Raw genomic sequence first — 16208 nt, 5'->3', positions numbered from 1 at the left:
TCTCTGAATAACGGCTTTGCAAACATTGCATTCTGCTGTCATGCTTTGCGATGTTTCCAGTGTAAAATATTTCCACACAGCGGACATGTTGGCTAGCCACAGCGCTTCTCAATGCTAGCCTGCTAGCTGGCTGCAAACTGTGGAATGGATTTCCTGAACGGGGGCGTGTCTCATAACTCTGTGTCTCATTGAGCGGCGCCTCCGTTCAGGGAATCCATTCCACAGTTTGCAGCCAGCTAGCAGACTAGCCGGCAGGAAACACTTGTGGAGTCATTTCAGAAGACAACATTGAAGCACAGACACGGCTCATGGATCGGAAATCTCCGCAGGTTAGATCTGAAAATTCCGTTCCATGAATTACGTTTGTATCGGCCCCATCTCTAATTGAATCCTCCATAGCTCTGTTGAGATTTGTGGTAAGACTTGTGGCTTTCGCAGAACATGTATTGCAAGTTGGTGTTGTGTTGTCCTTCTATACAACTGTAAAAAAAAAAAAACACCGTCCACAACCACATGTTTGGCAGTTAGACATCATGCACCGCACCCCTTCTTCTTCTTCCTCTTCTTGTTGTTCTTCCTCTTCTTTTTCATCCTCTTCATCTCCTTCTTGTCAACCTTCTTTCTTCTACTTGATGGAAGTGTGGAGATGCTGCACTTGTCATGTCAATTAATGTAATTTGGCTTCATATTCCAGTGTTTACTGTTCATGTAGAAAGGTATAGTACATTGACGATGGAGCTGGCTTTGTGTAACACTGAACTGCAGTCACTCTGTGATGAAAGACATGAAGCATGTTTCTGTTTTTTTTTCTCTACATTTCATATATTGCAACCTGTCTGATATAAACTTGCAACAGCTATGAAATCAGCACTTGCGTAATGTGCGCGTGTGTTTTTAAAAGTACTTTTATTGCTTCTTTTGAGGTTCAGTGAACTTAGCCTAAGCACCTGCCATATGGGAGGATGGTTGCAAAATACGGACGAGGCCGCCCGGGCCATCAATAACAGCCTATATTTACTCAGGCCTCATAGAGTGACTGTGTGTATGTTCAGCCTCTCTTCTACCTCTCAATTAAGGTACATTATGACAATTTACTCTTACATTTGCTTACATTTGTTGGTTTGCTGAAGTGAAAATAACATTTCTCTCAAGGTGCCATGTTAGTGTGAAACAGCACACGTAAGGATTTTCTCTTCGAGGTGTCGCAGGTCTTTTTTCCTCCTGCCGAGCTGACCTCTCTTTATAATGGTCAATTTAATTTAATGTATCATTATTGTAGTTGACGTCGCCCTTTTCTGGTCATTAAACAGGACACATCAGATTTATTTAAACGCTGTCAGGGACTTAATGAAGTGTTGAAAAATGTTGGTTTAATGAACTAATTTAAAATTACGATGTCAGTGTAATGAATGTTTAACAATCCTTCACTCTCCTCTGCTTTGTCGTGTTTTGTGTCCTTTGTTTCTGAATATTGTCGACACTATTTTATAATAGTTTGCTGCTCTGGCTGATTTATTGGCAGGAGGTTTTGTTTAAGCCACAGCTTTGGTGCAAAGACTGAGCACATTACATGGCTTGTTACGCACCTGAGCCCGAGCCAGCATGTTGCTCAGAGCCAAATAATAACAGGATCCTCGTATCTGGACCCACCCTGACTCTCCAAAACTGTACAGCTGATGATGTTTTTGTTGTGTAGCTTAGCAAGTCAATCGATAGAAATAAATCACCCAGAGTTATAAAAGGCCTGGAAATACTTTCTTTGTTATGAAAGTCATGCAGTTTTGTCTGTCAGCGGGGTATCTAAGAGCACTCCAGTAAAATTTGCTGGGCGAATAGATTTACAAGCCAGGGAACATTTTGAATTCAGTTGTGTTGGTCTTCAAAATTAACTGCAGTAATAAACTGCCATAGAAAAGTACCTGCGAGCATCCCTGCAGAAATCAATAATTTGTAGTGAAAGCCGTGATGCCTTTGAACGTAGCAGCAGGTTGAGGAAATAATCAATGTTGGCAGAGGTTTGTATCTCTGCTCTGAGAGCTAAGGTGCCATTATCATCCAGCAGCTGTGAAATTGTCTGCGGTGCCATTTTTCAAATTCTGTCTGACTTTACAAAATCATTTTTCTGCATGAAGCAGAACCAACACGGAATGAATAAAGCATTCAACACTGACCTGGACTTTTTTTTCTACGTTTTAATAGCAGCACCAACCTCTTCTAGTCTATAGCAACCTTTGATTACTGTTCGTCTAATTGTAGTCTGCAAAATGAAGGTTAAAGTTCAGGTTACTTTATTGTCCCCTGTGCATCAGAACAGACACTACAGTATGCACAGTCATGCATGCAGTTAAAATGTACAAAGTTGGCATATTTCTAATACATCATACGTGTTTTTGCACATCGATCTCACAACATGACAAATTTATAAGAAAGTAGATTTTTGAGTCTCTGGTCTAATCCTGGCGCTTTGGGATGAACGGCCAACACGTCCTACAGTCCCAAAGTGTCCGTATATGACGAGTCGGAAATTAATCTCACTTACAGATTACAACATATTTCCTTCATAAAGATAAATCCCAAATGACTGATACAGAGATTTACAGCAGTCTTTTCTGAAAAATGTAGCTGTCTGGATGCGTGGTGGGTCTTAAGTTTAAAAAAGTTTCTTCTGTTTTGATGTTCAGCAGCTCAGCTCCGAATTCTTGTTGCAGCTCAGGTCAGACAAATGTCAGATATTACTTATTCTACTTTTTATTGCGTATTATATATTTTACTTGCCTCATCCTTTTACCATATAATAAAATAATAGTGATCTATGTGTTCCTGTCATCAAACTACATTCCATGGCATCGATTATTCAATTCAGTCAATCAAAAGGAAATACGTTTCAAACTATTTTGTTTAATTGTTTTGGCAGTTATTCATGCTGCAGTATCATTCTTTAATGTAAGGATTTGCTGCTTTTCTTTGTAATTAATGATAGTAAATGAAAAGTCTTTTGGTTTTGGGCTGTTGGTTGAACAAAATAAGCTATTTGATGACCATAATGAAAATAATGGTTAGTTGCAGCCCGTATTGTGCACAGCTGCCCCCTAACTCACACCGTGTCTGTAGGAAAATGTACATTGGACGTTCGGACCAGCTGTGGAAGTGTGATGGAACACTCCTCGCCCCTTTATGGGTCATCCAGACAGCTGTCGGCCATATTGCATTCCCGTCACCACAACAAATAGTGTACGTGTGGCGACCACATAGAGAGCATTTTGTGTGCCAACTTTGTCACTCTTGGCCGACACGGTCTCACAAATGTGGACTGAAGTTCAGATGTTCTGATTAGTTTACATACGTACTTCACATCGGCACACCTTATCTAATACAATAGGTCCACTCTCTTTATTGGGTGCAGGTTTTTTAAAGTGAGTTGAGGTGTTTGTCATGAAGCCTTTCTCATGGAAACTGAATCAAATCATCTGCAACAGTACAAATGGATATTTTGGCGTGTAACGGCAATCAAGCAAAGTAATCTCAACTGAAATCATAACTGATCTTGTGAAATTCAAGTTGAACAAGACCTCGATCTTCCCTCGGATGTTCTTGGCCCTGCACTTTGTTATAGACTCTGTTGGCAACATATTAAGTTCCTCATGTTCACGTTCATTTGTAGCATATCTCTTTGATTTGATCAAAGATAAAAGATGTGATGGAGGTCAGACTGGAATATCCAGGGAGACATCAGCATATGGTATTTGTTTTCATTTTTCATCTGTCTTTGTAGTGATTTATTATGTCAACCCTTTCTGGCGGGGGTCTTATCTCAGGCCTAACTTCCTCTGCAGAATTTTAGCAAATCTTCGAGATCTGTTTAGTTTGTAATATACCTCATGTATCTTTCTATGTAATGCACTGTCATTAAACATGGCGACTGCATGTTTCCACAGGTTGGTGGTTTGTCAGCACCGCGGAGGAGCAGGGTTGGGTCCCTGCTACCTATCTCAACTCCCACAGCGGCACGCGGGATGACTTGGAGCTAGGCGCCTCTAAAGCTGGAGAAGGTAAGTCTCCCCCTGCAAACTCTCCTGTCTCTGCCCACACACACACGCACGCACACACTTTCAAAGACTACCTCACACACTCTGTTATACACCCACACACACTTGTCGACTATGCCCAAAATCCTCAGTCTTTGATCTGCGACAAAACGGAGCAAACTCGCCGCTACGCTAACGGCTGGCGCCGGGCTGGTGTGAGCGCCTCTCTCTGTCTGCCTGCCATTATAAGCACGCCTGAACAGAGTGTAGATTCAGGCCTGGGTAAACAGCAAGGACGAGTGCCAGGAGAGAGCAGACCACAGCCACTGAAGTGATGTTCTGTACGGCGCAATATTACGTGATATGAGCTCATGAAAGAGGCATGTGTCTCCATCAGCAGGGAAGGAATAAAACATGGGGATCACTGCGCTTTAAATCACAGTTATCGTTAATTGCAACGAGCTCTCAGATGGATTATTTTTCACTGCTGTCTGCTCATCATCTAGGATTCCTGATAAGTTACAGTGATGAGCAGACAAGTGTTGTCGTTAAATTTTGTGGGCTTACTGAGAGAGGGATCCAAAACCCTGATAAGAAACACACCTATGTAGAGTTCGGTTTGCCAGAATATGACGCAGACACATGTGAAGCCGAAGACAGCGTCCAGTCATGCAATCATCTCGAAAGCCGTGTCGGATTTAGTTATCATGCCATGTGAGAGCAGCTCATGTCGTCTGAGTCTTCAAGCATTTTAAAATATAACAGGGCTCATTCACTGTCCTATACCCAGACTTTAACAGTTTTGACATATACAGCAACAGCTGCAGCCTGTTTGTTGGGTTTTCTTTAACACAATACTGCATAAATCTTAACAAACTCGAGGCACGGAAATAATTAAGTTGCATGTTACACTCCCAAACAAACATCCAGATTTTTCCAGCGCTACGGCCAAAACATCTTTTGTGCTGTACAGTTGTTGCACTCGGTAACAATGGGACCACGGATCCCCTCGGTGTTGTATATCTTATGACTCAAGCATGGAGAGAGAGGGAGGGAGTACATCAGGAGAAACTGTGTTACTGTTTCACAATACGTTAAAATGCCCTCACAGCACACACATTAAATCAACAGGAGAGTTCAACATGTATGCATACCACACACACACACACACACACACTAACCTCAATGCAAACATCTACACCCAACTCTCCTACAGTATCCACTCCGTCACAGATAGCTGCAGTTTGCTGCCAGGGGGTTTCGCGAAGCACAGTCTGTCAGTGTAATTAGTGTTTATGTGTCGCGTCAGTCATGGGAAAGGCATGAAACTCATAAAGAATCTCTTTGTCAGTCCTGGGGTCTTCAGCAGTCTGTGCCACCACATGGTCACGGAGACAAAAACACTTTTTTGTTGGAAAACCGGATTTGGAATTCATGTTGGTTCTTTTTAAAAAGCCCAAAAAAAGACACATGCTGTAAGCTCAGACAGCTTCAGATGAGACTTGATCAAAGAGGAAACACATGCCGGTTTTTCTTGTTTTGGTCACATTCTATAGAAAAAATAAGCATATTGCTTCAAGGATGTGGGAAATGCTCTCTTGCTAGCAGAGAGTCAGATGAGGAGGTTATCACCACTCTGTTGTCTGTATGGTAAATATGAAATGATGCAAGCAGCCAGTTAGCTTAGTCTAGCATAAAGACTGGGAAAAGCGAGGAACCAACCAGCCTGGCTGAGCTGATGGTTACAAAATCTGCATACCAGCACCTCTAAAGCTCACACATTAAATCATTATGTCTAAATTGTTTGGCTGGGACTTAGTAAAGTGCTTAAGACACGCATAAGATGGTGAATCAGTGATTTTGCAAACTCTCTACCATCTCGATCTTTAGTGGCCTTTTGATCGAGCTAGGCTAGCAGTTTCCCCCGCTTGCAATCTTTGTGCTAAGCTAAGCTAATGGATGGGTCATCGTGGTCTCACATTTATAGACATTCTCTGCCAGAAAGTGGTTAAGCATATTTACCCAAATGCCAAAAATAACATTTCTTTGTAATACCTACATGTTTATTTTTCTGCGCGTCATCACATCGACAACACCTACAATTATTCATTTTAAACACTATTTCAGTATATTCAGAGTATTTAGTGTTGAAAATTATTTTCTTTTTCCTACATAAGATAATTTACAGGATCTACTTCCTCTATTCCTCGGTTCTGACTTGTGACACAAGATCTTGCAGTTTGCGGCCAGCGATTTATGGATTGATAGATTAACTGATTAAAGGATAAGTTCACCCTCCACATGGATGGAAAGTCGGGTGGAGTTGTAGTCCACAAATCATTTCTAGGTTGCAGCATTCTCTTAAAGAACTGAAGTAGCTGGAGACTTGTTATAAAACATAAAACAACAACTTAAAGCAGCTTGTTGGGAGTAATTCAAGTCTCTGGAAGCCCTGAGATCCCAAACTGATTTGAGAGTTGAAACTTCACCCGACTTTCCATTAACACAGGGGTAAGAAAATAATGATTGACTTTTTCATTTTGAGGGGAACTTATCCTTTAATCTCTAACTTTTTCGATAAGTTTAGTTTATCTTTATTTTAGCATAAGTAAATGTTTCCGGGTTGTGAACATAAGACATTTAAGGACGTCGTCTTGGGCTTTGAGAAATGTGCAACAACCATTTTCTGGTCTTTTGTAAACCAACAACTAATCGTTCATGAGAGAGAACAATCGACAGACTAACCTACAGTGAAAATAGCCATTAATAGCAGCCCCAGTTGGCAGAAATCCTTTCCATCTCTGCTGTTTTGCCAACAAAAGTCAGAGGGAAATAAAGACTTTCTGACAACTCCAACCAGCGGCACTGTCAGCTGCTCTGTTAATTGGCATTCCTGCAGCACCAATGTGTGTCCCAGATGCTCTAACGCAACAGGATGGGAAAACCATGCTAACAACACCCTAATTACAGGCCACGGAGAAGATGTCCTGGTTTAACATTTCCTCTGTAACCTCCATCCATCCATCCATCCATCCATCCACTCTAACTGTCCACCATGTTTGTACATTGTGGTCTTGTTTTTTTATGTCCTCCATGTTGTGGCTAATAACGAGGCTCTCTGGGCTGGATCCATGTCATTTTGTGTGCTGTGTGTTTGTGCAACATTTGTGCTCGCTCTTCATGTCTCCCATGTTTGTTTGTTTGTCTGCGTGTCGTCGCCTGGTCACCACGTGTGTCTTGTCAGTTACTAAGCGGCATAAGGCTCATCTGAAGAGGCTGGACCGGAGATGGACGTTGGGGGGCGTCATCAGCAGGCAGCAGAGCCGAGGTGAACTGAGACAGACGCTGCATCGCCTCCCCCTCCTCCCTCTCCTCCCTTTTGTTATTGTTCTCCTCACCCCATCTCACTTGTTGTCTCTTATCACATGGCTCAACTCGTCCCTCCTCACATGCACATACTTGCTCGGCCTTTCATCCTGTGTCATCTTCCAGCAAATGCATTTATCATGAGCCACACAATCCACCACGACTAACCACTAATCGACGTTAATATAAAACGGGCCTGGAAAGCAAAGGTGAAATCAGCAACTTTTATATGCGCCCAATTATCGACGCTAAGCTCAAATTATGTTACAAAATTGCCCCGTGTAAGCATTTTTTGTTATAATTAAACGCCATGTGCCAAAAACCAGTCTTCAGAAGAGAAAAAAAAAAAAGAGCGACATCTGAAAGCAGTTGCGTAATAGACTTCGGAATGCCTCATGCTGCATTTTAGAGCCATATTTTGCTTTTTTATGAGCAAATGAAGCGTGCATGTAGTTTTCTAATGAGTGTGATAGAAACAGACGTTTATCCTGCTGTGGTGAAGATAGCAACCAGTATTGACAGATAAACAGAGTGCGTTTTAGAACAAGAAATATTCTCAATCACAGACTTGCACTTGTAACAATGGCCAAGGGCATTTTTTTCACAGGGGATGCGTTTGGATTGCTGACAGAGGAGTGAGGATAGGCTATTGAGTTCAGCTCAAACTTTGGCAGTGGATGCTGTTCTCTGGAGTCGAGGGTTGTTTCCACCCTAGGACTTAAATCCTGCTTTGTGTTTGAAAAAAAAAAAGAAACGCCTGATATTTTGCTGACTCCAACAGGAATAATTTATAACACTGATGCAGGCGATGCATGTTGTGGTTAACATAACATCTGATTCAGAGTTTCCCTCCGTGGCACCGCTGGATATTGTTTGAAAGAGGAGGCTGGTGAGAGGAGAACGGTTTACCAGCCTCGACACAAAGAGGCCGGAAACACCAGGCAAAAGGAAAATAAAGCGTACAGAAATACCTTTGCTGGAGTTTCTGCAAGTAAAGGGAATTACAATCCCACACCCGTTGGAGCTCCTACACAACATTGGAAACGGGTGGAGAAAAAGGAAACTGGAAAAATGTGTCACCACAGTGTTGATTCCTGTGTACCAACTGGGAGGACAGCAGCCTTTTTATGGGCTCTTCTCCTTTTTGAGCACACTTCTCCTCCCTGTGCTGGCTGCTTCCAGACAGGAATCGCTGTAATGACAGGAAATGATGTCTTAGCTCTGCCCTCGGACTCATGGGAAAGCATAAATCAGAATGGAGCCTCTGCTCTCTAATATCTGCTGAGTTAGGAGATGCTGCTGTCACAAGTCTAAGGACACTGTTAGGACACAAGCCTAACAGTGGTCGATGCCAGTGAATTCAGTTCCTAAAGTAGTTGTTATTACAAAGAACTACATTTTTAAAGGACTTTCCTGGACTGCTGATAATAGCGAGATGACAGAAAATGAGGGGAGAGAGAGAAAGGAAGTGACTCGATGGGATGTTGCAGATCCTGATCGGTGCCTAAAGGCAGGGACACAGATTACTGTTGAGCTGATTATGACTGTGATTTGGGGCGTGACGACCAAGTTGGTCTGTTCCAGTTGGTGTTTATTGATAGATGAAATTAAAAACTGCGTGATATGTACAGATTATTAACGCTGCAAGATGCTGTTACAGTAATTTTTCTTAAAACGTGTTTGACAATGGCAACCGATGAGGTCACTTGTGTGTTGCCCGAGGGAGATGTATAGATAAATAAACAGCTTTAGCTGAAGTGAGCTTCATTAGCTGACTCACCTCCAGTGGATGCATCCAGGATCTCATCCAAAATCTCCTCTCTTTTCTTCCTTTTTTGGCCTTATCGGTGTGAGTGTCACTGCATATAAACAGTGCTAGCTGCTAGTTGCAGGACATGTTTGTTTTAGGACAAGAAAACACAAAAATTGGCGTTCTCACTTGATTTGTAGGGTCATTTAGCGCCTGAACTCTAGTGGTTACTGACCAGTCGTTCAGTGTGTTGTCCAGTGTATTTGCTCAGTTGTCAGGTTTATTCTCTTTCCAAAAAAAACTGTTTAGGTTGGTGGGAACAGTCATTCTGTATGCGTGATCTGTCCAGTATTTCCACTAGTTTTAAGGTTTGTGTCAGGGTTTGAGGGAAAACATTTTGTCCCGTCAGTTGGAAAACAGCCTCTCTCTCTATTTTTCTTTCTATCTGCTCTGGCAGTAAAGACATCCCCTCCTGAAGTGTTTTTACAGTAAGTGTTGTTGTTTCATGCAAAATGCATTGAGGTGAAAGCAGTCTGGGGCAGTAAAATCGAGTGGGTCTTTTTTGTGCCAAACTTCCTTGTTGTGTTTCCACACAGTTACCTTGCTGAGTCGCGGTGGAGAGACTGTAACAGAAAGAGGGAGATATGTGTCATAAATACTGTAATGTTAGAGGATACACAGTTGATTTCTCTTACTCAGACTGCTGAAACCTTTTCTTCAAATATCGATTCAAAGCTGCAAGATGGGATCACTTAGAGGCCAGTATAGAAAGTCAGGGGCGTGTTCAGACTCTTTTTGACTGATGTGGTTCATGTGCTGCGCTGACTTTAACACTGGTGGCTTGAAATAAGCGTGCGCCCACACACACATCTGAATGGCATTAATGTACCATTTCTCATACACTTTAACTGCCAATATGACTGTCGTCTTATAGTCTTAAACGTTTATACATTCCATTCATTTAGCTGACGCTTTTATCCAAAGTGACAAAGTGACTATAATCACATTTAAAAGATAAATAGTCCTTTCAGTCACAACACAGCAGCATGCGACCAAACAGCTGTACTGTAAAGCTTCCATATTTTATTCTTTGCTTTGAAAGAAAACGATGTGCATCAAAATACTCATCAGATAGTTGGTTTGAACTAAAATCCTGCATGTTAACTGGGCAGATAGCCAATCATACTTAAGGCTAATGGGGTGGCACTTTGAAAAAAAAAAACAGATTTCAGTGGTTGAAACGTCCCTGTTGACAAATAAACATGTGAGTATTATTAATACTAAATGTAAATGTAATGCGTTCACAATATTGTTACGTTCCCAGTATAATGATGATAACACTACAATTTGCTTTTTCACTCAACAAAAATATAAAAATGCAACACTTTGATTTTTGCCCCTATTTCTCACAACTTGAAGTAAAATATTTTAACTTCAAGTTGCCCCCCTAACCTGACACATGTGACATAATTTGGCCTGGCAAATGTCTTTTCTCAAGATCAAACGGCACATTTTAGAGGTGTCTTTTATTGTGACCAGTCCAAAGCACACCTGTGCACTAATCATGCAGCTTAATCAAGATCATGACATGCCACACCTGTCAGGTGGACTGATTAACTTGGCCAAGGAGAACAAATTGCGCTCAAAATCTGAGAGAAATAATTATTTGATGGAATCTTTTGCTTCAACTTGTGAAAAGAGAAAAAGAAAGCACTGCCTTTGTATTTTTGTTGAGTTAAATTTTATTACACTACACTGTCTTTGTAAGAAGAACTGCATACTGCTACAATGGCAAAAAAAAAAATCTAAATGCAAGAACTAATTATGGCTGGCAGTCATTCTCTGGTTTATTAAGTTCTTTCGGCTTTATAAAAAATAAAATTATAGACAAACCTAATGTGCCAAAGACCATTTTAACACCCTCATATCTAGCAGCTCAGAAAGCAGAATAGTTCCAGTCACTGTATCACAAGTGCATCTATCATTAAAAATTGCTGCATAATAGAAGGCTAATTATCTTTTTATCCTCATCCCTTATTATTTCAGTGTGATTATATTAAGTACCCCCAGTATTTTTTCTCTATTTCTTTTCTTTTTCCAATGATTATATGTTGTTGTCAGAGATCTCACAGCCCTCATAATCTTGTTGTCATTCTCTGCTCTGGCTTTGGCAGAAGAGAAGTACGTGACAGTGCAGGCCTACACCAGCGAGGGCAAGGATGAAATTGCTTTTGAGAAAGGAGTCATTGTGGAGGTCATTCAGAAGAACCTGGAGGGCTGGTGGTTTATCAGGTAAACGTCTGCTCACAGGCTTCAGACATTTGTTATTTCTTTCATCATCAAAATATCACTTTCTCTTTCAACTTACTTTCCAGGTACCAGGATAAAGAGGGCTGGGCTCCAGCTTCTTACCTGAAGAAGATGAAGGACGACCTCTCCCCCCGTAAGAAGACTGTGACGGGCCCAGTGGAGATCATTGGAAACATCATGGAGATCAGTAACCTGCTTAACAAGAAAGCCTTGAGTGAGAAAGATGTGCAGACTGAAGGTGTCCCAGAGAGCCCCCAGGTGGCCAGGAAGGAGATCAGCTTGCCAATCCCTTGTGCTGCTGACTCGAGCCCCGTTAATGCCCCACAGGAGGGAAAAAGTAAAGCAGAGCCGGCCTCACCAGCGATAGCTCGCATCGCCCCTCATCGGGTGGAAATTGGTTGGTTATCTCACTTGATGCATTGTTCAGTTTCTCTAAGGTTTGGTAGATTTTTTCATATTTGAATTGTATGTATGTTTTTTTCCCTCTGTTCTCAAAGGTTCCCCAGTTCTCAGGCAAAAACCTCCTCCTCGAAGAGATGCAACCCTGGTATGAGTGTTTGATATTCATCCATCCATTCCTCTGGTCATCCAATTATTTCATCATCTTTTATTGACTGAGGATCATGGCGCTTGAAAGGCTGCATTTATAGGGGCTATTAAATGTCCACCCCTTGTCAGCTATCCAAAATGGTTTGATTGTTGTGGTTAAAGACCAAACAAATCTATGATGAAAAAGATCACCGTGTGCTGGATGTCTTGCCAGTGAATGCTCATGGCCAGGACATTGATTCCGTATCTGTGGCTTTTCCCTCTTAGAAACAATTAGCAAGAATTACTAAGTAAAAATACCAGTAAGTAAGTGTCTAAATTGTCCATTAAAGTTATATGATAATATAGTCATATTTGCTTTTGAGCTTGTGTTAAATAGTTAATCATTTTACCTCGTAGTAGAGTGTGAAACAATTTTGAGAAACAGTCGGCCACAAGTCGAGACAGTTTAAAACTAGCTTTAAAATGGCCTAAAATACAATAACATACAGTATTTTTATGAGATGATCATACACTTTTTAATGTCAAATCTTAATCTGAAAACTGACAAATCACTTCAGTTGTCAGAAAAATGGACTGAAATACAAATTAGGTGCCATTGTTCTGTGCCATTTACAGTATGACTAACCATGCCAATTTCATTTGTGCTTAGGGATTTCAGTTGCCCTCCCCACCAGAGCCCCCTACAGTTGAAGCAGAGTATTACACCATTGCGGACTTCCAGTCCTGCATATCTGATGGCATCACTTTCAATGGAGGACAGAAAGCGGAGGTAAGAATCCTTTTTTAAGAGAAATTTCAGTTACAAGACAATTCAATATGAGAACTTACCATTCTGTATATCTCTACATCATTGCTCAGTAACAACAAATCTAAATATAATAAAAAATGTATCAAATGCCTTCATGGAAAGACTAAAATCTATTGTGAACATGTTTTTTAGGTCATTGAGAAGAACTCCGGTGGATGGTGGTATGTCCAGATTGGAGACAAGGAGGGCTGGGCTCCCTGTTCCTACATAGACAAACGCAAAAAACCCAACCTGAATCGCAGAACGAGCACTCTGTGCCGCCCAAAAGTTCCACCTCCAGCTCCACCTGTCAAAAAACAGGACTCAGTGGAGACTGCACCTCCCAGCAGCCCCGGGTCTGAAGCTCCAGAGTCCCCTGTGTCTCCTGGGAGGCCCGTGTATGAAGAGCCAGAATATGACGTCCCTGCAATTGGTGATCTGGACCTGGAGTCTGAGTTTGAGTTCCTGAGGGGGGAAGCTTCCTTGGTGTATGTAAAGAATGAGGACACCTCCTCTGAGCGAGGATCCCACCTGTCCTCCAAGCCGTCTCCGGCTTCATCACTTCACAGTGCCTCCTTCAAGATGGGTGAGTCGTTTGAAGATGGCCACGAGGCAGAGGTCGAGGCAGAGGCAGAGGAAGAGTGCATCTATGAAAATGATGGCTTCCGACCTTTCAGGGAGACACCAGAGAGGCAGTGCAGCAGGGACTCAAATTCCTCCAAGACAAGTGTCTTGTCAGAAGCTGGCAAGACTGCAAACCCATCATCAGGTGGATGGAGACCTGCAGGGAACAAGTTCAAGATCGACTTGAATGGGAGTCCATTTTCAACCAAAGCCGAGGAGGCAGCCAGTCCAAAATCAGCCTCCACTGAGTCTACCCCAGATCTGTCCAGAATCAAGAAAGACCAAGAGGACAGCAAGGCAATTTCTTCCACCAAGTCGTCCTCTAAACTAAAGCCAGTTGTGAGGCCTAAACCACAACTGGCCAAGGCCTCCAGTGCAGAAAAGATGGACATCAGCACCTTGAGAAGACAGCTACGGCCAACAGGGCAGCTGAAGAACGGCACCAAAACTAAAGGTGAGGACTCTGAGACGGCTTCAGTCATCTCCTCAGAGGACTCCTTCTCCTCTCAGAGCACATCCGATCTCTCCTCCATTTATTCTAAGGGCAGTCGGGGAGACTCTGACCTAGAGGGCTGCAACCTGTTTCGCACAACAGATCCATATGAGAAAGTCCAAGAGTCTGAGCTCAGCTTCCCTGCTGGAGTCGAGGTGGAAGTGCTGGAGAGGCAGGAGAGTGGTTGGTGGTATGTTCGCTGGGGAGATACAGAGGGTTGGGCTCCAACTTACTACCTGGAGCCTGTCAGGCAACAAGATGACATGGCCGGGTCTGAATCTGATGGTACCCCAACTAAACCTGGAAGTCTCAGTAAGTCAAACAGCCTGGAGAAGAATGAGCAAAGGGTGCAGGCATTGAACAACATCAACCAAAACCTAAAGAAGGTCACCCCACCCATCCCCTCCAAGCCTCCAGGTGGCCTCTCCAAACCTACCGGCTTGTTCGGTTCACGGAAGCAGAACAGTGCCAAACAGCAGCAGGTTGTGCGACCTCAGTCTGTCTTCATATCAGCCCCGATCAGGGATGGTCCCAGCCCTGTTGGCTCTCTCAGGAGAAATGAGTCCCTCAACTCTACGGACCACCCTCGTGCTAGCCCCACAGTGCGACGCAATGCCTCCTTTGGGACTGTGCCGCGCAGCATGGCGCCAAACAACATAGCGCTACCCAGCAGATTCAGATCTGGTACCGATAGCTCTGAATCCCTTGGCCTGAGCTCTCAGAAGAATGCCCTCCCTGTATCCACAGTGAAACCCAAGCCCCACATCATCCACAACAACCTCAGAGAGGTGTACGTCTCCATAGCAGATTATCACGGCGACGAGGAGACCATGGGATTTCCTGAGGGTACGACTCTGGAGGTCCTGGATAGAAACCCCAATGGATGGTGGTACTGCAAGATTCTGGACAATGGCAAACCACGGAAGGGATGGGTTCCCTCAAATTACCTCGAGAGAAAGCACTAGCGCTCATGTGTGGAGCTGGCAGAGCTCTGAACATGCGTGTAAAGACTACTCAAACAGATGCATTTATTTTGTAAAGAAAAAAGGCTAACCCTAAGACGATAAGTGAGGATCAAAATCTTACCCGGTACCTTTGCCAAAAAGAGCAGCCAGATCAAATCGTGACTTTGAAATGAAATGAGACATCTGGTCAAATGAGTCGACATGAGACAGCGCATGAGACGCTGCATTAAGAACAATATATTGGGACTTAATGATTCAGCCAAAGAGAACACCAGAGTGGAAGAACGATTCAATGATAGTCTTACCATTAACTTGAACTAAGATGTCCTTCAGTGTCCACTCCTTGAACCTTTCTCTGTAAGTTTATAATGTAATTTTTTAAAAACCTTTTTAAGCATTTAAAGCTGATTGCATGTTTGAAATGATTCATTATACTGACGATGCCTTGAGCTGTTGAATTAAACCTCTTTCTCCTCCTTTCCATAAAGAAAATCTCAGTTGTTGCCAAAGCTGCTTTGTGTAAGTCTCATCTTGGTGCTGACCGTTTGCATGTTTTTTTTTTATACTGCTTTATACTGTATGTCACCTTTTATGTGAAATATTTTATCCATTTAATTGTGTAATATTGTCCTAACGAAACAATTTGTGAGCATCTCTGAGTATCACAGTATTTTCTTTTCCTTGAATATAGAAACCGTCCCTGACGATCTCCCCTGAACTTTGTTTCCTTTCAGAGGCTAATATGTCCAAAATTAAACTTTCCCTAACGTCAGTGAAGATAATATTTATTCATCATTTAAAAATCATATTATTACTTATTTTATTGTTTTGTAAGAAATTAACTGATATAAGAAAAAATCACAACAGCTTAACTGCTCTTTTAATCATGATAACATTTTGAATTTCTGCTGGGCAGTAAATTTGACATAACTCTTCAGATGCAGTCGTACTGGGATGCTCACTTTTGTTTTATGTTAACTGTGTGACCAGTGATGATCACTGAAGTGCCAAAACAAAGAATTAAATAAATAAATGCACTTTTGAACAATCAGTAGTACTTTTTTTTTACTCTCATTACTCATGGTTGCTGATTGCCAACACGTCAGGTTTGGTCCTCGAGAGCAGTGGATCTTAACTCCCACAGCCAGATTAACTCAAGTACCCTCATCAGCACCACCCGTCATCCTCCTATGTTCTTGTGAATGGGGTCTACACTGGATGTTTTTTATTTAGCTGTATGAGTAATGTTTAGAGTGTGCATTTGTATCACTAGCTGGCAGAACCTGGATGCTGTTTACCTGTACTTGAAGCTAAACAATGTTTTACTCTGAACTCT

The 16208-nt window shown here is 42.3% G+C and overlaps 1 protein-coding gene across 2 annotated transcripts in view; it reads left to right on the top strand.

Annotated features, from left to right (window-relative positions):
• LOC115596904 (SH3 and PX domain-containing protein 2A-like) overlaps window positions 1-15920 on the top strand; it is a 57400-nt gene extending 41480 nt beyond the window's left edge. The window contains exons 8-14 of one of the 2 annotated variants that reach the window (XM_030442364.1): window positions 3936-4049; window positions 7270-7353; window positions 11316-11433; window positions 11517-11848; window positions 11949-11998; window positions 12653-12772; window positions 12944-15920. In XM_030442364.1, the coding sequence (XP_030298224.1) occupies window positions 3936-4049; window positions 7270-7353; window positions 11316-11433; window positions 11517-11848; window positions 11949-11998; window positions 12653-12772; window positions 12944-14872 (2747 nt within the window). In that variant the 3' untranslated portion in view covers window positions 14873-15920. The remainder of the gene's footprint in view (window positions 1-3935; window positions 4050-7269; window positions 7354-11315; window positions 11434-11516; window positions 11849-11948; window positions 11999-12652; window positions 12773-12943) is intronic. The other variant, XM_030442365.1, reaches the window with a different exon arrangement.
• The last annotated feature ends 288 nt before the right edge of the window (window positions 15921-16208 follow it).

Source organism: Sparus aurata, chromosome 15 (genome assembly GCF_900880675.1).
Source record: "Sparus aurata chromosome 15, fSpaAur1.1, whole genome shotgun sequence".
NCBI lineage: Eukaryota > Metazoa > Chordata > Actinopteri > Spariformes > Sparidae > Sparus > Sparus aurata.
The sequence above is the reverse complement of the archived record's forward strand: the minus strand, read 5'-3'. Positions and strand labels throughout refer to the sequence as shown.